The sequence below is a fragment of the Lycium barbarum genome, chromosome 5 (assembly GCF_019175385.1).
Source record: "Lycium barbarum isolate Lr01 chromosome 5, ASM1917538v2, whole genome shotgun sequence".
NCBI classification, from domain to species: Eukaryota; Viridiplantae; Streptophyta; class Magnoliopsida; order Solanales; family Solanaceae; genus Lycium; species Lycium barbarum.
Genome location: NC_083341.1, coordinates 128,402,008 through 128,428,950, shown reverse-complemented (window position 1 = coordinate 128,428,950; position 26,943 = coordinate 128,402,008). Strand labels below are relative to the sequence as shown.

Below are 26,943 nucleotides of genomic sequence, written 5' to 3'. Positions count from 1 at the left end.
ACGGTTACGAGTCAGTCAAGAGCCCACTCGAACACATACTCCGCACAACCATAAGGAATAGAGCCATCAAAAGGTTCATCTGGAAAAGTTCTCTCCTCAACGAACCTATTTCGGTAGTCGTAGTTGATTTGAGGATCTTACACGACAGAATGAATTCTTCTATATAAAACAGGTTTACTTACTAATAAAGCGACAAAAAACACCATATTTCTCAAAGTCATCTCTACTTAAGGGACAAATGCTATAAATAGGTGCCTGTGGGGGTATATTTTGTTCTTCATAAATACCTCTGATAAAACAATGGTGGAAATGGATCAATTAAACCTTTTATAATCTATATATAATAAAATGACCATGCAAAGATCTCTTATATGTTATATCTAGTGCTTCTTATGTGTAAACATAAAAATCTTTTGTAAACAAAAACATAACCTGAAAATATATTTGTAACAAAATCAATTAACTCCAAACAATGACTCCTCTTGACCTCTTCCGTGTTTGACCCAAATATCTTGTAATTCAAGAAATGACGCTTGATGTTCTCAAAAGTGGTCGGTCTTGAATTTTGGTCATGCTTAATAAAATCCTTTAAAATATTTTAAAAATATTCTTAACTTGAAAAAATCTACTGGAAGAACTTTTGTTGCCCGTCAAGCATAAGTTCTAGCTTTTGCTTATAAAGTAGAACTTGTGGAGAATTGAGCAGGTTCACTATCTTGAAATATCCTAAACTTCTGCCTTATAGGCAAAACTAATAGATGACCATAATTGATGCCCGATGGCAACAAAAGTTTTGCCTCTATTATCCATCATGCATAAGTGCTAACTTTTGTCTGTAAGACAGAACCCATGGTCAATTGTGAGCTGGTTCACTGTCTTGAAATATTCTAAACTTATGTCTTATAGAAAAAACTAATTTATGTCCACAACTTATATCCGACGGGCAACAGAAGATTTGCCTAGCTAATTTTCTGAAACAAGTCTATTTTTCAAAAAATTTATTAAGCGGAGACAAAAAGTCAAGATCAGCCTGTATGTAGGCCATTTGTGAACTGAACCCCTTGTAATTGTATTGCTATAATGTAGGTAACAAACTTAAAGTAAGAAGGGCTCTTGGCTTATTGGGCCAGATTGGAGGTAACAAACTTAAAAAAGGGCTCTTGACATATTGGGCCAGATTTTAGGTACCAAACTAAAAGAAGGTCTCTCCCATAGATGGAGCCCAAATCTAAGATGTGTGTAGTTCGGCAGGCAATTTGCAGGACTACCCTTCGCTGTGTGTAGTCTTTAATTTTTACCCCTTAAAATGGTGGTCTTTAAATTTTACCCTTCAGGCAGAGGCAGAATTTACATGGCACAGACAGAATTTCTGCCCATGCAAATTTTGCCTTAAGGACCAAATAGGCAGAATTTGCATGGTCAGATTTGCAAAATTCTGGCTGGTGATTTTTTTTTTACTGAGCTGGAATTCGAACCCATAACCTCTGGGTGTTAGGCAAGGAGCAAAACTTAAAGACCACAATTTGAAGGGCAAAAATTAAAGATCACCCCAAATGAAGGGCAATCCGCACAAAACAAAAGTGGCTCTTGGCATATTAGTACCTAGTTTTTATAGGGATCATGCATATTTTGTCCTAATTCTTTTAGTTATTACATAATAATATTAACTTTCAATATTTACATGTGAAGTGAGACCTCATCTTAACAGTGTTAACATTTCGAAGCAATTTAAAGTTCATCCTCGCTTATTTGTTAGTTTATGTTGATAAAGATAATATTTGATGCTTAACTTTTACTATGTATACAAATCCTTTTAATACGTTAGTCTTTTTTAAATTATAAGATCTATTTATTTGTGTTTTTTCCAGTGTAAAATGAAAATCAATCCAAGTTAATTGTTTTTTATTGTGTTTGTACGTGGTAGAATTTGATTTACTCGTCAAGTACTCTCCACATTTTATCTTGAAGCATATTCTGCATTATTGAATCTATGAGTTCTGATATACTAGTTGTTACAATTTTAGTGGAACTTTGTACACAAAAAATTATGCTTTTCTTGGAAGTACGGGATTCAGATGACCCAACGATCCCAACTGTGCATCCGCCTCTGCACCCAATACACGAGTGGAAGTGGAACTTTGTACACATAAAATTATGTTTTGCTTGGAAGTACGGGAATCAGATGACTCGATGATCCCAACCAGTGGCGAAGTCGGGATTTCCGCCCGGGGGATTCAAAATATAAAAAAGTAAATATACGAAGAAGCCTAAGGGGGTTCAACATCTACCGTATATATAGAAAAAATAATTTTAACCTTATAAAAACAGTATTTTTTTGGCCGAGGGGGTTAACCCCCTTGGCTCTATGTGGCTCCGCCACTGATCCCAACTGTGCATCTGCCTTTGCTCCCAATACACAAGTGAAACCCGATCATCCCAGTAAACGTTGGATATATGTATACAACCAACAATCAGGAATATGCAATTTTGAACTGTAACCGAAAGAGAGTTAGCGATCACATGTAAACTTGTTTTTTTTAAAACGAAACTATTTTGGGTACTAAGCAGTTTATGTCGTATCAAACAGGACTCAAGTAAAAACGAAACTTCTTTTTCAGTTAGTCATACTCCTGCAGTTGGATGTTTCGCTTGGCAACTATATTAATTGTCATTGTGAGATATTTGTATAATTCAATTAGGTAAAAAATATTTAAAAGGTGCTGTTCCCTTTACCCTCAATTCAAATAAGTCAATGAGCCCGTTTGGATTGACTTATAAGTTGCTTATAAGTTGTTTTCAGTTTTTTTGAGTGTTTGACTGACCAGCTTAAAGTCATTTTGTGCTTAAAATAAACTAAAAAAAATAATTGGGCCCATTTGACTTAGCTTATCTAAAACAGCTTATAAGCTGTTTTCAGCTTACAAGTCAAAAAAAATAAGTTAGACTACTCAACATATTTTTTTTAGCTTATAAGCTGCAAACAGCTTATAGGACCCATCCAAACAGGCTCATTGTCACATGGAGGTGGAGCAAGGATGGAAAAATATGAAAATATTATCGGATTCGTCAACTATGACTCAAATATATGTTTAACAAGAGAATAGCTCCTTCTTGGAATGTAATTACTATTTGTGAAAATATTTGACATTTTAGCTGTTATCTAGATGATGTAACTTTTATATATATATATATAAGTAGACACGCTAATGCGTGTAGAAATATATTAGTTAAGTTAAAGTTATCACTATTTCATGAAGTCTCTTGATCTAAAAACTTTTCATGTTGTGTTGTCGATGAGGCTTCTTCCTGCTTTGTACAATTGACTTCGGTCTGATTAAAAATGCATATCAGTTTTGTGTAAAAAAAATTGGTGTCACATAGAGGTGGCTGTTTAAACGTCATTTTCTCACTTTCCTCGTTCTTCACAAAAACAAGTTGTATATGCTTTGTCCCAGTTATACTTTTCCCTAGATACAGCTATAACTATAAAACCGACAAATTTGGCCACAAAATTATGGAGTATTATTCCCTAGTTCACCTTATACTATTTCTTCGCTAACATTCTTATCCAACCAAAATGTCACATCTAAAACAGTCATCACCATGTCCGCACAAATCAGTTGTCTTTAGAAATTAATTGAAAACTATTATTTTTTTAATGTTATAATCATAGTGTCCATATAAATTTTACTAATATCACGAGATACCTGCTACCTCCTACTGGTATTAGTACATGTATGGATAACTTTGTCAACTAAAGCTTAAACGTATGAAAAAATATCGCTTAATATTTGTGCCGTCGTTAGAGATTAACCTAAAATCTTATGATTCTCAACTCACTTTATGACCATTAGGTGAATTCCTCGAGTAAATATATACCGAGGGTGTTCAAAATATCTGAACAACCAAATTATTTAATAGATAATAATATATGTAATTTTATATAATAAATTAGTAAATGTGGCTCTATAATATAAAATGAGCAATAAATAACCTATTATAACACGATAAGCCACATTGTTGATATAAAATTCCGTTACGTAATCGGTGCAACTTGAATCTTTTATTAAGACAATCGTTTTTGGTATGCCAATAAAACAAAGACATTATAGCAACATGGATTCCCCACATAAATTATGTCCTCATAATAAATTATTATCAACTTTAGAGATCAATTTTCGTTTAATAATAAAGTATACAACTTTGTTTTTCATTAATTATTTCTTTACTCTTTGAAAATGAAGTACAATCTCTCTCTGATGATGAAAAAGGACCCTTTGGAATTTTTGAAAAAAATCTAAATTCGATTGGATGGAAACATATTTTTTTAAATCATAATACGTCTTTTCCCTTGAATGAAAGAGCACATTCTGTTGGATAAGAGCCTTTTTTTTGGGTTAATTTTAATTAATTATCATGGGAATTTTGTTAAAACATTGAGTAAGCTTTAACTTGTAGCCTAGATTCCACAGATCTGAATCTTGTTGTAGCAAATATAAGATGAATAATTCATATTGATTTATGTGTTATTCATATGTCACACAAATAGTGAATAAATACAACACAGACAATGAATATATTCATTAGGCTTATTGGACCACCCCTGTTTGTCGTAAACAAAAAAAAAAAAAAAAAAAAAAAAAGTAGAATAAAAAAATATATATACGTGTAACCGCGGCTATAAGCCCCACCGTTCATTTTCTGCATACACTGAAAATAATTAAAATAAATTTATTCTGAACGGTCACTAACCCAAGATGACTTTTCCTTATTTATTTCCTTTTTTTCTTTCATTCCCAATTTATTAATGTTTGCTTCATTCTAAATTTAATTATCAATTCTATATTTCTTTGTGTAGTATTTCCTTTGTCAAACTCATTATAAATGTCATTGTCGATAAGAATAAATTATGTCTATTCCGGATAACAAAACGTTTTTTTTTTCCTTTCACGTTATCTTGTTTTCCTGTACAATTTTTTTGTTTTGTTTTAAGAGATAAAATTGAATAAATGAAACACAAAAATAAATTCTCACACATTAATTTCAAAGTCAATACTCCAAAACTACACCAAAATAGTTGCAAAAAACATTATTTTCTAATTCAAACGACATTTTTTTTTTTAAATAAAAGAGTGTCCACAAGAGGGGGCGTTGATCACGTGGGTGGATAAGTCCTATTCTATAACACCTAAGACAAGTTTGGACTGTTGCATTGGCTCTAGCTAAATGACACTCTTTATTTTTAATATTATCAAAATTTGTGGCGTATATTAAAAAATTATTATGTACTTGTGTTCATCACACATCTAGTCCTCTTATGCATACATCTGTCTTGTAATAATTCAGCATGATTCTTGTGAAAGACCAACAAGAAAAATAGAGGAAAAAAAGGGGTGTAGCCTATATGAAGTTCCATCTTGGAATTAATTATTTTTTGGTATCTGGGGATTAATTCATGTAAATATTCATAAGAAATCATATCTAGCTCCATGTGTTTAATTCAGGTAACCTAGTCGCACTTAAATTTATAAAATATCCTGTTCATTTGGTTTAAACATGATTCTCATTTTTCATTTGAAAATCAAATTCATTCCTTTTTTATTACAAAAAGGGGTTCCAAGAAATAAATCTGAACAGAAATAATAATAATAATAACTATTAAATTTAAGCTCAACTAATGTTATCACATTAAATAAAAATAAAAGTGAAAATAAGTTAAATGTATATAAATAAATGTGTTAATAATAGTAATAATAACATTAAAAGTCCTCTAACAAAATTAAACATGATTGTCAACTAGTCGGTATTACCTATATGGATGTATTGGTGGTGGCAAACTAGTCGGTATAGTTCAGGGGTCATTTGATGTATTTTGCTAACAAGTTTGATTATAACTGTTCTTCAAAAATAATCTGTATAAGTCTAAATAAAGTTTCTGAATGTATAAAACACTTAGTAAAAGCTTATTACACAATCTGTAAAAACTAAAAAACCAGTAAATTACAGAAAATGGACAAATGAACAGAAACAGTGTTAGAAAAAAAAATATATTCAGAACATAATCGAGCCCACTTAGTTCAAAGTGTGTCCTTAAGGAAATTATTCCCCTCACAGTACTCGAGGTTGATGGAATATCCCCTCCCAGGATAGAACGATTATCTTACCAAAATAGTAGTACTCCAAATTCTGGTAGCGGCGAACCACTCAATGGCAGTATATCACACAGAAAAGAAAACTTGTAAGAAGAGTAGAAGAATAGAGGATTTCAGAAAAATTCGTGAGTAATAATCTGAATATTAACTGGAATTTATAGCCATTAACGCACTGGTTGGGAAAAGGTTTGCACCTTTTCAGAAAGGTTTGCAACCTTTCAGAAAATGTACGTTTTAAAAAAAAAAACGGAGGGAAATTTAAATTAATCTGGGGAGAAACGGGTCGCGGGTCAGACACGCGGATCCGGGTCACTAACGGGTCAGAATCTGGAAATAATTAATTAATTAATAAATAATTAAATTAAAATTTAAAAGAATTTTGGTCCAAAAAGATTATCAATCAATCAGATCATTTGACCAAATCCAAATCCAAATCCAAATCCAAATCCAAAGCCAAAGCCGAAGCCGAAGCCGAAGCCAAAGCCGAGCCGAGCGAGCGACGACGACGGCGCGTGGGGTCCTTTCCCCCTCAACCCTTTTAGCAACTAGAGAAGGTGTAATGTAATATGTACACCTCTCTTTTTCTCTTTTTTTCCTATGTGAGACAGATGCTTTAACCAAAGCACAAGGAACCTTTTACATTTCCCAAAGCAAAAAAGGGACCTTTTATATTCCCTTCACTTTTCATCCCATCATTTCCCATTCACCAGTATCAAAAAACCCAACAATCCCCCACATGAATGGGGAATGGCCATAATATAAAAGAATGCGCGGACAAGTGTGATATACAAGCGAAGATTGACTGCATCTGGATAAGTAGGTTTCCCTTTGAACTTTCCGTAGTGAACTTACATCGGATATACTCGATCAATCGGTAGATTTGATATCTTTGAACCGTCGAACTTTGTTGTATACCTAGACAACATAAATCACACAATCAACCTTCAACCATTTATGGTTCTCACGGTTGTGTTCGTTTCAGCCATGAACACCGCCTGGTTTCATGAGTGCATAGAGAATGGGCCTTCACTATCATTCCCTTTTAAAGCGGCTTACACTTAACACTCACATAGGTGATTTCTAAACATGTGGTCTTATAGCCACATTATCTGGTCATACACTGCCAGATTTAGATAATCATTAAAAATCTTAATGCTTTATTAACTCATTAACAAGCCATAAAGTTTTATCCTTATTTCTGAACATTGTCTTCATCCGAGAATGGGTTGAGTTGTTTGACAATGTTGAACCGTCAGTCATAACTTTGTTTGATCTCTTTGAACCTAGTTCTTGGGATCTCCAGTCTGCTAGGTAGAGTTACCGCCATGATGACTTGTCCTCGGCCTTAACCCCATTCCCATTGATGATCTACTAACTCCCTCTCTAGATAAGCCTTTTGTAAGCGGATCCGCTACGTTATCTATTGACTTTACATAGTCAATCGTGATAACGCCACTAGAGAGGAGTTGTCTAACGGTATTGTGTCTTCGTCGTATGTGACGAGATTTTCCGTTATACATTACGCTCCCTGCCCTTCCTATTGCTGCTTGACTGTCACAATGTATACATATAGGAGCCAAAGGTTTGGGCCAGAATGGAATATCTTCTAAGAAATTCCGGAGCCATTCAGCTTCTTCACCGGCCTTGTCTAAAGCTATGAATTCAGATTCCATAGTGGAACGGGCGATGCAAGTCTGTTTGGATGATTTCCAAGACACTGCTTCACTCCCAATTGTGAAAACATACCCACTCGTGGATTTAACTTCAGACGATCCAGTGATCCAATTTGCATCACTATATCCCTCAATCACTTCGGGATATTTATTATAATGCAAAGCATAGTCTTGAGTATGTTTCAGATACCCCAAAACTCGTTTCATTGCCATCCAATGTGTGTAATTGGGATTACTTGTAAACCGACTCAGTTTGCTAATGGCACATGCTATATCTGGTCGTGTACAATTCATGATATACATCAGACTTCCCAACACTCTCGCATAGTCCCCTTGTGATTTACTTTCACCTTCATTCTTTTGAAGTGCGTAACTCACATCAATTGGAGTTCTGGCAATCTTGAAATCCAAGTACTTGAACTTGTTAAGTACTTTCTCTATGTAGTGAGACTGTGATAATGCTATACCTTGTGGAGTTCTATGAATTCTGACTCCTAAGATTACATCAGCAACTCCTAAGTCTTTCATATCAAATTTGCTAGCCAGCATGCGCTTTGTAGCATTTATATCTGCCATTTCTTTGCTCATTATCAGCATGTCATCAACATACAAACAAACAATGACTTCGTGACCTGGAGTGTTTTTAATGTAAACACATTTATCACACTCATTGATTTTAAAGCCATTTGCCAACATGGTTTGGTCAAATTTAGCATGCCATTGTTTGGGTGCTTGTTTAAGTCCATAAAGCGACTTTACAAGTTTGCACACTTTATTATAGTTAATTAATATATATTAAATGACAGACCGATAGTTACGTACATTTAAATATATTGTGTATCCATTGATTTTCTATTTATTAAACACTTTTTTTTTTGATCTCTTCCTTCTTTTGGCAATAAAATAATTAGAGATAAGACTTTCACATTTCCAAACCACAATTGAGAATTGAGAAATAAGCAACTAGTAACCATAGACTAAAATATCTGCCATATGAATATTTCAAGACTTCGTTTCCAACTCTCTCTTTCCAATCATATTCAATTACTTCATACATATACTAATTCATTCACCAAAATAGATTGATGGGCATACCCCAATTCTTCTTGTTCATTCAATACCCTTGATATTTTTCCTAGTCAGTTAAATTTGCCTCTATGTAAGTAAGCTTAAAAAATATTCTTTTGTTTTATTAGTATGTGTGGTTTATTCAATTCTATGTGCTCTTTCTATGGTTTTCTTGATTATTGATGACTTGTTTGTTGTTCTTGTTTTGAAGTTTCCAATTGCAGGTTTATTATTGTTGTTATTATTATTATACTAGCTGAAAGTTGACACATGGGATTGGGGTTAATCTTTGGTGATAAAGTTACAATCTTTAAGCCAAAACAAGTAGTAGAATCAGTATGGAATCACAACTGGATTTAATTGAACAACAATTTAATGTTAGATACTCAGATGGGGTTGAAGAAGCACTTGATGAATTGCCTGATAGTTTTACAATTACTGATCCTTCTATTTGTGGACACCCTATTGTTTATGCATCAAAGGGTTTCTTGAAAATATTTGGTTATTCAAGAAATGAGGTTATTGGTAAGAATGGAAGGGTGTTTCAAGGGCCTAAGACGAATAGAAGATCAGTTATGGCGATACGAGAGGCGATACGAGAGGAGAGAGGTATACAAATCAGTTTGTTGAACTATAGGAAGGATGGGACACCCTTTTGGATGTTGTTTCATATGTGTCCTGTTTATAGTGAGAAGGATGGAAGGGTGGTTCATTTTTTGGGAGTTCAAGTTCCTATTTTAAGGAGGAGAAAGTTATTAGGAGGTGGAATTGGGAAAAATGGAGGAGTATGTAATGATGGAGGTAATTGCAGGGAGTCTGCTTATAGATGTTGTAGGAGGGAGGTCTGCTCGAATTCGATTATGGAATTGGATAGAGCATTATCAGTTGATTCGGTTTCAGGGTCGGACCATACAGGTATATATACTTGTTCTTTGTTTTTATTATTACTGTTGTTTCTTTTACTTTGTTTATCTCTAATATTTTTGCTGTCAGCACTTTTCTCTCTTCAATAATTTCATCATAGCTTTTTACTCTTGCATTTCTTTAAAGCCATGTGCTGAAAAAGCCGATAGTCTATCAGAAACAACCTCTCTACCTCACAAAGGTAGGGGTAAGGTTTGCGTACACCCAACTTGTGGGATTATACTGGGTATGTTGTTGTTGTTGTTGTTGTTATGCTTCTTAAATAGTCTATGCAATTTTCCAGTGACATTGTAGTGAACTTATTGTTTGACCTTCATTGTAAATATGCCCACAGTTGCTACATGATTGTGAAATTTGCTGCACTGATCTCCAATCATCTGATTATTGTCGTCTTTATCTTATGGTCCTAATTTTCTTTTTCATGGCTGCCCTTGCTCCCTCTCAAATAACCAAATTGGAAAACTAGAATAGACAGCCTATTTAGGACTTCGTTAGCATGGAGCTTAAATAACTCACTCAGACCGCTTTTTAAAAGATCACGCGATACAATTTGGTCAAATAAACCCTTCTGGAATAAGGATTCAGCTGCTTGCGAACCTACGGTTGACACTTTAGGGCCTATAGATACTAGTACAGCGTATCCTATTCATAGGTCTGTGCCAGCCTTCAGATAGTTGGATACCAAATTATCTATTTTTGAAACCTCCTATCCTGTTTTCATTTTTTTCTTTTCTGGGAATGCCTGCCCTGCTGCCTCTGCTCTCGTTGGATCCCCCTAGAATCCCTTGCTTTTGGCTAAGATCTTTATTTACCTTTTTTTATTCTAGCTGCTTCATTTGTCTGAAGCTTAAATTTATGTTTTGAGTCAATTTCTTCAGTCGCTTGAGTTAGATTGAACATATTGTCATTATGCTTTGACAGTGGCGGATTTAGATTTTAGTTTATGGGGTCGCGGGAGCCCGGTAGCTTTTGCGTAGACTCTTTTTATTTTTATTTTTTATAAAGATATTAATTATATATCTATAAATATGTAACAATGAGTTAAATCATCATTGTATATTAACTTGAAGTCGTTCTAGGAACCCATAAACTTCAAATCCTGAATCACCTTTGTGCTTTAAGGTGCATACACTTTTCCCATTTACATTGTGTTGGAGTTTCAACGTGCAAATGCAGTCCAAGACAGTATATATAAAAGGGCAATGTTTCACTTTTCCCAGCTACCTTTGTAGTGCACAAGGGCAATGTTTCACTTTGTTTCCCGTTTTTGTGCATTTGGGTTATTTCTTTCCTAGTCTTGTTGCTTGAGGTTCAATTCATAGGATTCCTTTCATAAGGCTTATTTATCACAGAAGTAGACGTTGAAGGGCCATGTGAAGCAAGTGATCAAGAGAAGACAAAAGCCAGTGTTGCTGTTAACAACATAATGTCCGTGTTGGCACATTACAGCGAGTTGACAGGCAGACTAGTCAGTGACAAGAGATGCTGTCAATCCGGAACGAGTCTGCTCAGTGCATCCTTAAATATATCTTTTGGTAGAATAAAACAAAGCTTTGTATTGTGAGTTTTTTTGAAATTCCTAATTTTGTTGTTTTGATGACCGATATGATTGCTCTTGGATGGACTTACCACTTTCTGAAATGTGCAGAACTGATGCGCACTTACCTGACATGCCGATTGTCTATGCAAGTGATGCCTTCCTAAAATTAACAGGTGCTGAAGCTGTAGCTAATTTATACTAGTGTAAACTTTTATTCATTCAATGGGATGTTCTCATTTTTACGGGGTTGGTAGGGAGTACATAAATCTATTTCTTGTGTTCTTACAAAGAGCATGAGGGCTTACTCTAACTAATATTGCTAACAGGAACCGTTCTTTTCTTCAATAGGCTTCGCGAGACATGAAGTATTGGGTCGTAATTGTCGGTTCTTAAGTGGAGAAGATACAGACAGAGACACACAATTTCAGGTAATAATTTTTTTGTTGATCTGCTCTTATTTGCTTAATTTCGTCGTCTGCATATGCTAGTTGCCACATTTTGGGATAAGAGATTTAGTGTCCTTCTTAAGATTAAGATTTTCTTAAAGGTATGCGGTTGAGCAGATGATCTCAATCCTTTTCGCCTTTTTTTCTCTTTGCAGATAAAACAATGCATCCAAAATGAACAACCATGTACTGTACATATCTTAAATTACAGGTTGGTTCTGGTCGTTGCATGATATTCAGATAAGGATTGTTTCCTTGTTCTTTAGGCTTAATCTCTTGGTGACTGCATGTTTCCTTTCAGAAAAGATGGAACCGCATTTTGGAATTTTCTTCACATTTCACCGATCCGGAATGCTTCAGGAAAGGTATTATTTTTAACTAATAAGTACATATGGACCATCCTTGTTTTCATTTTGTAGAATGTTGGCCTAAAATGAATTTAAGTTGGGGACATGGTCACTGAGGATTCATATAGGCGACCACGACTTGTTTGAGATTTGAGGCATAGTAATTGTAGGTACATATTTACCATCCCATAAAAATCTTAAGAAATGCCCTGTTGAGGCAGCAGAGGTATCTTTTAACATGTAACTTCTCTAGTTTGTTTAGATTGCATTTGTTGGTCGAGGGAGGAGTTATAAATTAATAATTTCGTAACGACGGGGATGTTGTATCATGAAAGAACGCCGAGCATGGGTGTGTTTGCCATAAACTTGATAAAAAGAAATTAACAATTTCGTATCTTGTGGATGAACTTCTTCCAAATTCACTTTTGTAGAGCACTTGGTTTAGATAAAGAAGTGAGCCTAATCAATTTCTTATTTTCTTTTTTCGTGTCACATTAAAACGAAAGGAAGCATACCAGAAAGAACTGTTGGTAGTTTAAACAAGTAGAGATAATTTATCTTTGACTAAACAAGCTCCGAACAATTTTTTATACTCCCAATAGTATGTTGGCCGAAGAGCTGAAACGAGCTACGTTTGCAGTAGTTGAGTTATGGTGCTCTAATGATTCCCTCAGCCAATCCAGGTGCTACATAGTCTATTAACAGAACATATCCACATATTTTTCTCAATGTAAACAACCATTCCACAGGTTGTTTTAGGTTGAAGACTTGGTTTTTTCCAGTTTCTGGTTCCAGAATGTTTGCATCTGAACAAACGAGTCATCGGTCTGAGGAAAGAAAAGGACCGCCCTTTTTGTTAGTCTTTCCAGTTTTACAAAATATAGGGTTATGAATTAGAAATTTATCGGTTACCTTTCCGTACATTATGTTTATTTGAGATATCCGTTTGATGGTTTCCTGTCGTGAGAGATGCTTCAATCAAGATTCGAGATACGAATTGGTTCTCAGGTGTCAAGAGTAACAGATAGACTAAAATTCTTCTTTTCTTTTTGTTAGGAGGAGTAGATCTGAGATTAGTTCAACGTCTTCCTGAATAATGAGTGCTTGAAAAGATTTGAGTTTTTGTCCATAGATTTGAGTAATGCTCACAACAAAAAGTGAAATATCTGTAACTAAAGAACAGAATGAGAAAGCTGGTATGGTTTTCATTATGTGATCTTTGTCTAGTTTGTGATGATTAGTGGTAGCCATAATGTTTTCAGAGTATGAATAAAAGGGATTTTTTGATGTCTATACAGTCTAAAAGTGGAGATAATGCTATTATGAGTCATGTAGATCTGGTGCAAGAGGCTGCCCCAATAGACAGAGAAGTTAAAAGAAATACCATAGAAGAAACGGAAAGTATAAAGCGAAACCAGTTAATTGTTTTGTTTAGGCAGGAGACGAAGCTGACATTTATGTTGGGCAACGTCTATACGAGTAGAATACATAGGTGTATAGTTCGGGTAAAGAAATCAGATTATGAAACGTATACCTTTTATTGGAAACCTACAAAGTCGCAATCCTGGCAGATCTTTTGAGATTTCTTCTTGCATCAAAGAGCGGCGTAATTCCCATTCATCCTTTTTAGTAAAGAAGCGAGGCATTTTGGGCCGAGCACTATGACTACAGGCCCATCTTAATACAAATTAACCTAATGAGGCTCAGTCTCAATCCACTTTTCAATATTGGATTGAGGCAAGTATGCATGGAGCGACATGGACAACGAGGGTTCACATAGTCAACCTCGACTAACTTGAAATTGAGGCATAGTTGTTCTATTGTTGTTGTTATTGTTTGTTGCTGGAGCTCAGTGACATGTCATATTAGACATTTAAAGATCATCATTTATGCATAGCTTGTTATTTTCTTTTTTTACAGAAGTTTGGGGTAGAATTCTTGTTTCCAAAGCCAATCCATTTTCTGCACATAATCAGAACAAATGAAGCCTCACAAAAATATGCGCATAGCTTAGGTCGAGCCTACCTATATACCTACTGGTATTTGTCGAAAAATGTATTCCTACTGGTGCTAACCGGTTGTAATTATGTCAATTTGGCTTGCATAGGTTGCATACTATGTTGGTATTCAGATAGAAGATACTAGCGAGGTTCGGGGGAAACAAGGTTTAAATCCGGAGATTGGGCAGCGCAGTGTTGTTGCTGCTGTAAAGGTTGCTGTAAGAGGCTGGTCAATGGGTGCAAGCACCTCCTAGTTCTTCAACAAATTTGTCTTTCCTTTTTTGTTCTGATAAACACTCTGGACTCTGTTAGAAAAAAATGTACTGTCTCATATAGCTCATTAGCATCAGAGTAAAAAAGAAAAAAAAGAAGAGTATGTTATGGTAATTTAAATTTGATATTTTCTTTGTCATATATGAGGATGCTAGTGCCTGAATGTTAATTGAATCCAATAGCCTATTCGTTGCAATTTATTCACCATACATCTACGGTAATTAAATTCAATCAGTCTAATATTTAAAATCTTGTACTTGGACTACTTATTTCATTTTTATGCAGAAAGAGAGCCTCATTTCATATGTCCAATTTAACTATACTTGGTTGATTTTCGTGATAAAAATATAAGAACTGATCATAATATTCTCAGGGGTTATTTGGTTTAAGATATAGAGAAAGATAATCTCGGTATAAAATTCTGAATACCTAATACAACTTTTGGTTAGTGACATAAAGCTTCATACCTTTTTTTGATAACCGTGGTTTGGAATCTTGTTTACGTGCACCTCAACTTATTCTACGTGGTACTTGTGACCTTTCATCAACATAAATATTGAATAACTCCTTCCAAGCTTCATATTATTGACTTAACCTTTGCATAACTAATGTTACATTTGATCTCTTGGTATAAGACTCTACTACTGCAATGGTTGGTTTATGGTAGTATTAAACTTTGCATCACTAATACTGGTATAATATAATATTCCGGAATGTATTATTTGGTGCAAAATAGAATGTCCAATGAGAATACAAGTACATTAATAATATTTTGATAAGAGTATTTAACAAAAACTGCCCTTCAGGCAGCAGTCCTCGTATTATAGTTATTTTGCAGGGTAAATATCTCAAAAGGTCATTGAACTTTGAGAAATTATGTAGTAAAGTCATTGAACTTTGCTACATATCAATAAAATCACTCAACTTTGACCTCTTATCTCATAAAATCACTCAACTACATATGTCATAAAAAAAATCTGACATGGTAATATTAATTAATTATTTTATGCCTTGTAGACGTGGGCCCCACAATAAAATAAAATAAATCCATATCTTTATACTCACGCCCACTCACCAACCCTTCATCCAAAACCCATTTTTCCCTTATCTATTCCTTCTTCTCATTATTTCCTTAAAATTAGCTTGGATCAAAATAATTACTTAATCAATATAACTTAGAGAGTAAATCAAAATAATTATGGTAATTTACACATATCTTATTACCTCAAACATGAACAATTCCACTAACATTCCAACCTGGATCAACTTAAAAATATGGAAATACTTTCTAGCAATGTGCTTAGGAGATTAGTGGAAATTGTCAAAAACCTCAGCCAGTGGCGGATTCAGGATTTTCATTCAGAGTGTTCGGTAAAAAAAAAAAAGAAGCTAAATATAATTTATTCAGGGTGTTCAAAAGTTAATATATGCACATAAATGCAGAAAATTTATCCTATATATACACTGTAATTTTTTGCTGAGGGTGTTCGGGTGAACACCCTCGACAACATGTGCATCCAGCCCTGACCTTAGCACCCTTATGTTTCAAGTAAAGTGACTTAATTTGAACAGTTGGGTCGCGTTTACCACTTTCCTAGCATAAATTCGAAAGGGGCAGCTTTGACTGTCGGGTGAGTGGGTGTGGGTATAAAGGTATGAATTTATTTTATTTTATTGTGAGGCATACGTCTACATGACATAAAATAATTAATTAATATTGTCATGTTAGATGTTTTTTATGACATATATAGTTGAGTGATTTTATGAGATGATAGGCCAAAGTTGAGTGATTTTATTGATATGTAGCAAAGTTCAATGAATTTACTACATAATTTCTCAAAGTTCAATAACCTTTTGAGATATTTACCCTTATTTTGCATATAACATTAATCAACTCCCATTTTATTGTTCATTGCACGATAATGCCTGCATTATAATTAATGTATAATTAGTCCCTGAACGCAATGATTGTGTAGAGTACTTAATGGTTTACGATGGGATTCGTTCCTCTTCGATGGAAAATCACATTGTATATATATAATTTATTTTAATGTATATATAGTAGATGTTGACCCCGAACTCCCAAGCTCCATACCTAATATAATAGCCTTGACCCATCCTCCTATTTTACATCTCCCACCTCAAGTTTTAATTTGTTCCCAATTTGGTGTTTGTTTTTCCAATTTTTTCTCTCAATGGCCATGAATAATTGTCTGTATTGGGTCTATCGTATATTAAAAATTTAAAATACTTAAATTCAATAAAATATTAACATTTTCTTCAACTCAGTTTTCTTTAAACAAATACTACAACAAATTTTAACTTCTATTCTTGAACTGCTTTCATGTATTCCGATTTATTTATGCAACAAGAGCTGCGGTATTTTCTGCCAAACCTAAAGATCATCTAAAAGATTAGTGAGCCAATTTTTGCGCAAATACTACAAAATATCTTTGTGACCATCTAGGCAGCCGCTATCCTTCGGGTGGTGCGCACAAGGTAAATCTCGCTCCATCATGTAATAGCCCGCAAATCACACAGGAGAGGTAAAACCGCATTAGACAAACTCCTTGCGACGAGCTCGACCGAGAAAACAAGCGTGGGCTTTCGAACCTGAAACTCTCTATTTGAGAGATCGCCTGCTCAACCAACTCAGCCACCCTTAGAGGTCATATCGAGTATCATTAATGGTATAAAATTTTACGTCATCGGTGCATTTAAGTTCAATCCCAAAATCAAGAAAGACTGAAATGAACATAACCGCATATGTAAAATGCATTCTTTCAGACCATAAATCAAGAGTTATTTGCAGCTACAACTTGCATTAAATTCGAGCCTTTTAAGAAGGTCCATGCTGACCAACAAAATATTAATGTTAGGGGACCCTTATGATACCAATTTACTAGTTCTACTTGACTTGACTGAATCTTAATAGTGCCCTTCTGGACTTTTTAAAGCTATTTAAAATTATTTAACCCCTGAGACCAGTCGGTGAATCTAAGGAAGAAATATCATACGTGAATTATGTCATCAAAGGATAAGTACATTTAGATTCAACATAATTAAGAAATCAATGCAGGCGAGTCGATAAAATCATAAAGTATACTTTCTTGTTACACTTGTATACGGTGAAAACCGAATATGAGCCAGAACGGTGATAAGGTAAATTGGTGATGGAAAAGGAGCGAGAACATACCGGATGCTGTTCAGTCCTACCCGGGGAGGGCATCTGTACCGGAGCTAAACGAGTCTGTCTTCTCCGTCATCGAAACAGCCAAGTCTGCTGATCCGAGCGTCTGTGGTCGTTGCTCCGAATAGCCGTTTGACCGAATAGCCGTTTGACTGGGTGGCCGTTGCTCCGAATAGCCGTTTGACCGAATGGCCGTTGGACCGGGTGGCCGTTGGTCCGCGTAACCGTTGCATGCGGATCTCGCACCAGTGGCGTGCTGTCATAGTCAACTACCTACCATGCGTGTGTCAGACGGCGCCGTCAGTCTAATCCCACCAAATCCGTGCAGGGCTGTCATTGTCATGATTATTTTATTAGTCTTCATTTGTGTGAGATCCAGAGGGGGGCACTATAAATAGGGCATGTCCTCCTTCCTTATGGAGGTTGGTTCCTACATTCTCCCCAAGAACACTTGTAATAGAATAGCTCATATATATAATCTTTCCTTCAATTTCTGATCCGGCCACGACTGTTTTGTTCACGTTTTTAGCGTATTTAATCCATCAAGCATTCTATGCTGTTCACAAGCATTTGTGTTCGTAAACAAACCGCCATCATTAGCCGTTTCATTAAAGAACTCTTGCATATATATTTTCTCTATCTCATATATATATATATTAAGATCCAAGCACATATCCTATACCCGCTTATAAATTCAATTGATTATCCGATTTCGGGGTAAACAGTTTGGCGCCCACCGTGGGGCTAGGATAATAGTGGCTTTCGATCTTGACTTATACCACATTCATCAAAATCTAAAACGCCCCTGCCCATATCCACGAAAACGGACTAAATGGCCGACGCTGAGCAATCCGGTCATGTCAACAATACTGAAATTGTGGCGGAAAACGCAGGCAGCGGATTACGGAGATTGCCAAACCCCGCTGACCCGAACCTCGTCGATTCAAGGGAGGGACTCGACCGGCAAAATACCGTGGATCAAGAGAATGCCGCCCTGCCGGCCACCGATCCTCTAAATACTCACAATTCCGCTACGTTGTCTCGGACCCAAGGCCGAGGAAACCCGGATGCGCCAAATGACGGTGTGAGCTTACGTTTAATTTTTGAAATGTTGCGGGAACAAAGAGCGACGATTGCCGAGCAAGCGATAGCGATTGCCCGGTTACAGAGCGGGAAAGGTGAACCGGGGCCGGAAAAGGCAAAGGATACTGCCGAGATCGAAAGAAATGAGACACGAATGGTTGAGAGCGACGGTTCCGGAGCCGGCTCCTCTACCGAGGTTCTAAAGATGATCGAAACTTTGGCAAAACGGGTAAATTCGACCGAAAAGAGGGTCGAGACATACAATTCTCGGGTAGACCAAATACCGGGGGCCCCACCTTAATTGAAGGGGCCGAATTCGAAAAGGTACATTCAGAGACCTTTTCCGCCAAGTGCGACCCCAAAACTGATCCCGAAGAGATTCAAAATGCCCGATGTACAGAAGTATGACGGCACAACGGACCCGCACGAGCATGTGACCTCATATACCTGTGCCATAAAGGGCAATGACATGGAGGAAGATGAGATCGAGTCGGTGTTGCTGAAAACATTTGGCGAAACTCTGTCGAAGGGGGCGCTGACGTGGTATGACCACCTACCCAAGCATTCGATCACTTCCTTTGAAATGCTCGCCGATGCCTTCGTAAAGGCACATGCCGGTGCCATAAAGGTGCAGGCCTATAAGGCCGACATCTTCCGAATAACCCAAAGGGACGACGAGCTACTGCGGGAGTTCGTTAACCGGTTTCAGAGGGAACGAATGGAACTCCCCCCGGTACCTGAAGAATGGGCCGCGCAAGCTTTCACAAAGGGGCTCAACATGCTAAGTTCAGCTGCTTCTGCCAAATTGAAGGAAAATTTGTTAGAATATGAGCCCGTCACATGGGCCGATGTCCACAATCGGTACGAGTCAAAGATTCGGGTGGAAGATGATCAGCTCGAATTCTCTCTGGTAAAGTTAAAAGTGAATGGAAGCTTCGAGAAACCGAGGAAGGGTTATGAAGGGAAATCCGAATCATCTAAAGAAAGGTTTCGGCCATACTCACACTCAGAGAGATCAAATTTCAGGTCGGAGAAGCCAAGGGAAGGCCCGAGCCGCTTCTCAGGTCGAGGTAGCAAGCAGGTCGAGCGCCCATCAAACAGCCGGGGGCTCTCGTTCAGGAGCGACGCCGGAAGTTCTGGCAGCAATAAGGTCCCACCAAATATCTTGGAGTACAACTTCAACGTCAGTACCTTGGATCTTGTCTCGGCCATCGGTCGCGTCCCGAATGTGCGGTGGCCGAAACCACTAAGGACAGATCCGGGACAACGGGATCCGAATATGGTGTGTGAATATCACGGAACCCACGGTCACAAAACTGAGGATTGCTGCCAGTTTAGAGAGGAGGTAGCCCGGTTATTGGAAAACGGCCACCTCAGAGATCTATTGAGCGAGCGAGCCAAAAACCATTATAAGGAAAGGGAAGCTTAACGGAGGGTCGAACCGGTTGAACATCAGTATACAATCAACATGATAGTAGGGGGTATCGACATCCCTCGGGGTCCGGTAATGAAGCGGACCAGGATTTCCATTGTTCGGGAAAAATGCACCCGGGATCATTTACCCGGGGGTTCTATCTCCTTCGACGACGAGGACGCAGAGGGCGTCATTCAACCGCACAATGATGCGTTGGTAATTTCTATACTTATCTTTAAAACTAAGGTTAAACGTATCTTGATTGACCCAGATAGTTCAGCCAACATCATTCGGTGGAGAGTGGTCGAACAACTGGGGCTGTTTGATCAGATCGTACCAGCAACCCGGGTACTCAGCGGGTTTAACATGGCAAGCGAAACCACAAAAGGGGAGATCTCATTGCCCGTGAACGTTGAAGGCTCCATTCAACAAACTTTGTTCTACGTGATCGAAGGGGACATGAAGTACAATGCATTATTGGGCAGACCTTGGATACATAGTATGAGGGCAGTGCCTTCAACGCTGCATCAGTTGCTGAAATTCCCCACCCTAGAGGGGGTGAAAACCATCCACGGTGAGCAACCCGCAGCAAAGGAAATGTTCGCTGTGGAGGAATCAACGCCCCGGTCCAAGGAGTCGGCTCACGAAGAAAGGGGTGTAACCGGAGGGGAAGCCCCCCAATAGCAATCAAAGAACACCGGGTCAGATCCGGTATATGAAGAGGATGACTTCGGGGTACCCAGATCTTTTGTCATGCCGGATGACTCGGACGCGACCAAATCGACCGTGGAGGAACTGGAGCAGATCATCCTGTTCGAGTTCTTACCAGACAGAAAGGTATACCTGGGCACGGGGCTCACCCCGGAGCTCAGGCGCAAATTAATTGAGTTTCTTCAGGCTAACGCCGATTGCTTTGCGTGGTCGCATATAGATATGACAGGTATATCACCAGAGATAGCATCACATAAACTCAGCTTGGACGGGAGGTTTCCCCCGGTGAAGCAAAAAAGGAGGCCCATGGCGGAGCCAAAATACGCCTTCGTCAAAGACGAGGTAACAAAGCTTTTAAATACAGGTTCCATCCGGGTGGTAAAATATCTGGATTGGCTCGCTAATGTGGTGGTGGTGCCCAAAAAAGGTAACAAATTTCGAATGTGTGTCGATTATAAAGACTTAAACAAGGCATGCCCGAATGATTCATTTCCGTTACCTCACATCGATAGAATGATCGATGCGACGGCCGGACATGAAATGTTAAGTTTTCTCGACGCTTACTCCGGGTATAACCAGATCCGGATGCACCCGGAGGATCAAGAGAAAACATCCTTCATTACCCGATATGGGACTTACTGCTATAATGTCATGCCTTTCGGATTAAAAAATGCCGGTGCTACTTACCAACGCCTAGTTAATGAAATGTTCGAATAACAAATAGGGAAAACGATGGAAGTTTATGTTGACGATATGGTTGTCAAGTCCCTGGAAACAGAGGACCATTTAAAGCATTTGCAGGAAACCTTCGATGTGCTCCGCAGATATGGCATGAAGCTCAACCCGGAGAAGTGTGCCTTCGGGGGAAGGTCCGGTAAATTTCTGGGTTTCATGGTGTCAAACCGGGGAATTGAAATCAATCCGGACAAGATTAAAGCCATCGAGGACATCGAAGTTGTGAACAACATAAAAGGGGTGCAAAGGCTCACCGGAAGAATAGCGGCATTAAGTCGCTTCATATCAAGGTCCTCCGACAAAAGTCACCGTTTCTTCTCCTTGCTCAGGAAGAAGAACGACTTCGTTTGGACACCGGAGTGTCAAGAAGCTCTACGGGAGTTGAAAAGGTACCTGACCAGCCCTCTGTTGCTGCACACGCCGAAGGCCGACGAGCCGCTTTTCCTCTACCTAGCTGTCTCTGAAGTAGCGGTAAGTGGCGTTTTGGTCCGGGAAGAATCAGGTACGCAATTCCCTGTCTATTATGTAAGTAGAACTTTGGGGGATGCGGAAACCCGGTACCCTCATCTGGAAAAACTGGCATTAGCATTGGTGAGCGCTTCCAGAAAACTCAAACCTTATTTTCAATGCCACCCTATATGTGTAGTGACCACTTACCCTTTAAAAAACGTCATGCACAAACCGGAGCTGTCCGGTAGGTTAACAAAATGGGCTGTAGAAATCAGCGGTTACGAAATCGAATATAAACCACGAACGACCATCAAATCCCAAATCTTGGCCGATTTCGTGGCAGACTTTGCCCCAGCTATGGTCCCCGAGGTCGAAAAAGAACTTTTGCTGACCTCGGGAAAAAGCACGGGCATCTGGACCCTGCACACGGACGGAGCCTCGAACCTTAAAGGTTCCGGGCTGGGAATCGTCCTTAGAAGTCCAGCCGGGGATGTCATTCGACAGTCCATTAGAACTGCTAAATTGACTAACAATGAAGCCGAGTATGAGGCTATGATTGCAGGTTTGGAGTTGGCTCGAAGTATGGGAGCCGAAGTCATCGAAGTTCAATGCGACTCGCTCCTGGTCGCAACCAGGTGAACGGCGTTTTCGAGGTCAAGGATGAGCGGATGTAGAGGTACCTTGAGAAGACCCAAGTGGTACTTCACCGATTCAGAGAATGGACCGTGCAACACATACCGAGGGAACAAAACAGCGAGGCCGATGCCTTGGCAAATTTAGGATCCTCGGTCTACGGGGAGTAAATCAACCCCGGGTCAACGGTGCACCTGTCAAACACGGTTATAGAAAACGAACACGCCTAGATAAACACAATGGGCCTAACTTGGGATTGGCGCAACAGGTACATTGACTACTTGTGTGATGGTAAGCTCCCAAACGACCCAAAAGAATCACGGTCGTTAAGGACAAAGGCAGCCCGATTTTGCTTAGTAGACGGTCAATTGTATCGACGACTTTTCTCGGCCCCCTGGATAAATGCTTGGGCCCCGGCGAAACGGAATATGTTATGAGAGAGGTGCACGAAGGAACCTGTGGCAACCACTCCTGTGCTGAAGCTCTGGTCCGAAAAATCATCCGGGCCGGTTATTATTGGAATCGGATGGACGAGGACTCTAAGCATTTCGTCCGAAAGTGTGACGGATGCCAGAAACACGCCCCGATGATTCACCAGCCCGGGGAGCTACTGCACTCGGTGGCTCGCCCTGGCCTTTCATGAAGTGGGGAATGGACATTGTGGGCCCGTTACCACGGGCACCAGGTAAGGCCCGTTTTATTTTGTTTATGACTGACTATTTTTCTAAGTGGGTTGAAGCGCAGGCCTTTCAAAAAATCAGGGTAAAGGAAGTCATCAACTTCATATGGGACCACATCATCTGCCGATTCGGCATCCCTGCCGAGATAACTTGTGATAATGGCCCTCAGTTCGTAGGCAGCAAGGTCAACGGTTTCCTCGAAGGCTTGAAGATCAAGAAAATCGTATCAACCCCGTATCACCCATGTGCGAACGGGCAGGCAGAGTCCACGAACAAAACAATAATCCAAAATCTGAGGAAGAGACTTGAAACATCGAAGCACCATTGGTGGGACGTGTTGCCGGAAGTGCTGTGGGCTTACAGAACCACATCCAAATCGAGCACCAGGGAAACTCCATTCTCGTTGGTTTACGGGGCCGAAGCCCTTATCCCCGTAGAAGTCGGTGAACCGACCCTCCGTTTCAGGTATTCCACCGGGGAGTCAAACGAGGAAGCCAGGACCGTGAAACTCGACCTCACAGATGAACTACGCGAAAGCGCGTCTGTCCGCATAGCGGCCCAAAAACAGAGAATGGAAAGATACTACAACCGAAGAGCGAACTTTCGACATTTTCAAGTCGGGGACTTGGTGCTTCGAAAAGTTACCTTGCACACCAAGAACCCCAACGAAGGAAAGCTGGGTCCGAACTGGGAGGGCCCGTACAAGGTAACCGGTATAACGGGCAAAGGATCGTACCAATTGGAATCAATAGACGGGCAGCGTCTGCGCAACAACTGGAACGTGGCCCATCTAAAGAGATACTACTGCTAAGGTATGGCCCGTACTCTCTCATTGACTTTTCTCTTTTGCAGGGGGACGAGAACGGGAGAAAAATAGAATTTAGGTCTGAAAACACGTGTTGCACTCTTTTCCTTGGTGCGGTTTTGTCCCAAAAAGGGTTTTCCCACAAGGTTTTTAATGAGGCAACAAGTACAACGTGTTACTGAACAAACAAGAAGAACATAACAGCACTCACCCAACCTAAAAAGCTCGGATCAGTGCTGGGGGAATACTATGCCCGTACCGAAGATGACACCGATCAAAGTAGACGGGGAGACTCAACATTTACTACGGCAAAACAAAGGCCCGGCCATCGGCCTTAGCCTTCAATGTGAGGACCAAACGATCATAATGAATCGTGTCCCATCCGATATTTGCTACGGCAAAACAAAGGCCCGGCCATCGGCCATAGCCTTCAATGTAAGGACCAAACGATCATAACGAATCGTGTCCTACCCGATATTTGCTACGGCGAAACAAAGGACCGATCACCGGCCATAGCTTTCGATGTAAGGACCAAACGATCATAGTGAATCGTGTCCTATTTTTACACTTGCTACGACAAAAGAAGAAAGAGTCAAAACTTTCATATGAACAAACGTTTTGCAAAATCAAAATTGTCAAAATTTACTAAAGTTAGCAGCTTTTACTAAGGCCGAAACTCGGCAAAGGCAACTGGCCAAAATTTGACAAACTCCCCAAAGGGGGGCTGCCACATCAAAAACTTTGCTAGCCAAGGCTGAAAAGACATCGGTTCTAAAATACAGCCGAAGAAAAACATCGGCTCTAATAAGACGCTCCTCGAACATTCGGAGACGACAAAACTACCGAAACATCGGCCAAGACCCAAACGAGACCGATGAATCAATGACTACGAGTCACCTCGTCCCAAAACGGACCAGCAATAAACAACAAAAATAAGGACAAACAGTCAAAACGAGGAAGCAGAAAGATGCACTTTTCATTTATACAACGAATGATTCTTTACATCAAAAGAAGAACAAAGCACTATGAAAACAAAAATACCAAAGTACTGGCCCTATGCTACCCGGTACGACTAGAAGAGGATGAATGCTCGGACTCGGTCCGCTCGGAGTCGTCTGACTCGGACCCGAGGGTAAGGTTAGCCTCCTTCTCCATTCCTTTGGCTTCAAGTATCAGGGCCGGAAGACCCTCCAGGCCGTGCTCAGCTTGCTCGAGAGTAAGACGCCGAGACTTCCATTTCTCATATTCAGCGACAATAGCGGTATGAGCCTCGGCCGCCTCCACACTTTTCCAAGCTTCCTCCAAATCGGCCTCAGCCTTGGCCAGTTTGGTTTCCAAATGAGCTCGGTTCCTCTCAAGATCATCCCTCGTAAGATTGGCCGCATCCAGCTCGGTCTTAAGGGTATCATTAGCGTTAATCGCCTCCTCAAGTTCAGTTCTAAGGCCCTCGCATATCCGAGCCCGCTCCTCGGCTTTCTCTTCGAGTACCCTGCTGCGCTCGTTGAACAAAGCAGCCTCGGACTCAAGCTGCCGGCTCCTCTCGGTCAAGCCCGTAGCATCAGCCTTCACCGAGTTAAGTTCTCCCCGAAGTTGGGAAACCGTGGTCTCGAGTTCATCTAACCGCAAAGAAAATTGGGTTTTATCCCGGAAAAGGACGATCTTCTCGGCCTCGAGGCTCCGATTGTAATCAGTCATGGCGGCCAGATCACTTTTCAATCGACGGTTTTCGTCCTTAACCGCATCAAGATCGGGGCGAAGGTTGGCCAGCATGACCGCCCGGTTTAATTCTTCTTCCTTCTCCCGAAGAAGGTGTTGGTATTTCTCTGTCTCTCGGCCCTGAGCATCGAGTTGGCCCCGAAGATCGTCTATCTCATGTCGGGAACGAATGAAGGCCTCATTGACCAGCACCACACTCTGCAGATGAAACAAACCAAAAGACTTAGGCAAGGAAAGGATGACATTCTCAAAATGAAATGTATAAGAGGGGCTAAAAATCTTACCCGGTTGCCCGCGTGCATGCCCTCGTTAATATGGAATTCCCAAGTAACCCCGGTCATTTTGCGTTTGTCCGAATCTGATACAAGGGGACGCAAATAGCTCGCTACGCCCACCGGACGTGATAGGAAGCTGCAGTCCTCGGGGACGGTGACTACTGCTGATCGGGTTCTCCTTGGCTCCACGCTCGGGGCTGGGAAAATGTTCACCAAGCTATCCCTGGCACCGGAATCGGAGGCCCGATAAGCCGGCCTCGTGGCTCGAGGGATAGAAAGGTGATCGAATCCCGCTGCTTCACAGGACGCGGGGGGAGTTCTGGAGAACATATCGTCAAAGTCATCCACCCGCGTAGCCGGGGTAGATGAACTTCGAGCAGTCTCGACAAATTCGGCAAAGGCTGAGGGCTCCACAGTTGTAGCGGGCTCGTGCTCGGGAGATGGACGCGCGCCTGTGTGGGCTTCGATCTCCGGTGCTGGTTCGGTCCTTTTTTCGGTTTCAACAGCAACCGCTTCCTCGGACCTCTTTCTTTGAAGGGGAGCATCTTCCGAAGAAGTTTCACCTGAAATGTCGACAAAGTCAATCGACCGAAGAGGAGCTGGTGAAAGTATTTCTTCCGCACCTGGATGGCCTTCGCCAATGGAAGGAAGGGGCGGAACGGAGATCGCCTCTTCCGGTATTGAAGACACGGTGGGGACGGAGCCGACTCTTCGATCAATGATGTCGAGCTCTGCCTCTTCCCTCGAGGGGCGGCCAACGCTCCTTGCTTTCTTTCCTTTCGGTGTCTGCCCCTTTTCGGAGGGTCGCTTCCTTTTTACGGCCTCGGA

General features: G+C 39.9%; 2 protein-coding genes across 4 annotated transcripts; one reads left to right on the top strand and one right to left on the bottom strand.

The window, feature by feature from the left end:
• Positions 1-8,791: 8,791 nt before the first annotated feature.
• LOC132641513 (protein TWIN LOV 1) lies at positions 8,792-14,672 on the top strand. 3 transcript variants are annotated; one of them, XM_060358539.1, is made up of 9 exons: positions 8,792-8,984; positions 9,105-9,808; positions 11,170-11,377; positions 11,466-11,530; positions 11,706-11,785; positions 11,959-12,014; positions 12,105-12,168; positions 14,071-14,164; positions 14,258-14,672. In XM_060358539.1, exons 2-9 carry the CDS (start codon positions 9,232-9,234, stop codon positions 14,293-14,295), a joined length of 1,182 nt encoding a protein of 393 aa, XP_060214522.1. In that variant the 5' UTR covers positions 8,792-8,984; positions 9,105-9,231; the 3' UTR covers positions 14,296-14,672. The 3 variants fall into 3 exon arrangements, with proteins under 3 accessions (XP_060214522.1, XP_060214523.1, XP_060214521.1); XM_060358540.1 differs by lacking the exons at positions 14,071-14,164; positions 14,258-14,672 and adding an exon at positions 13,207-13,361 and having other exon boundaries at positions 8,796-8,984; XM_060358538.1 differs by lacking the exon at positions 14,071-14,164 and having other exon boundaries at positions 8,797-8,984.
• A 10,511-nt stretch (positions 14,673-25,183) lies between these two features.
• Positions 25,184-26,181, bottom strand: LOC132639783 (uncharacterized). The gene is made up of 2 exons (XM_060356206.1): positions 26,125-26,181; positions 25,184-26,038 (listed from the first exon to the last, which is right to left on the bottom strand). Exons 1-2 carry the CDS (start codon positions 26,179-26,181, stop codon positions 25,184-25,186), a joined length of 912 nt encoding a protein of 303 aa, XP_060212189.1.
• Positions 26,182-26,943: the final 762 nt, after the last annotated feature.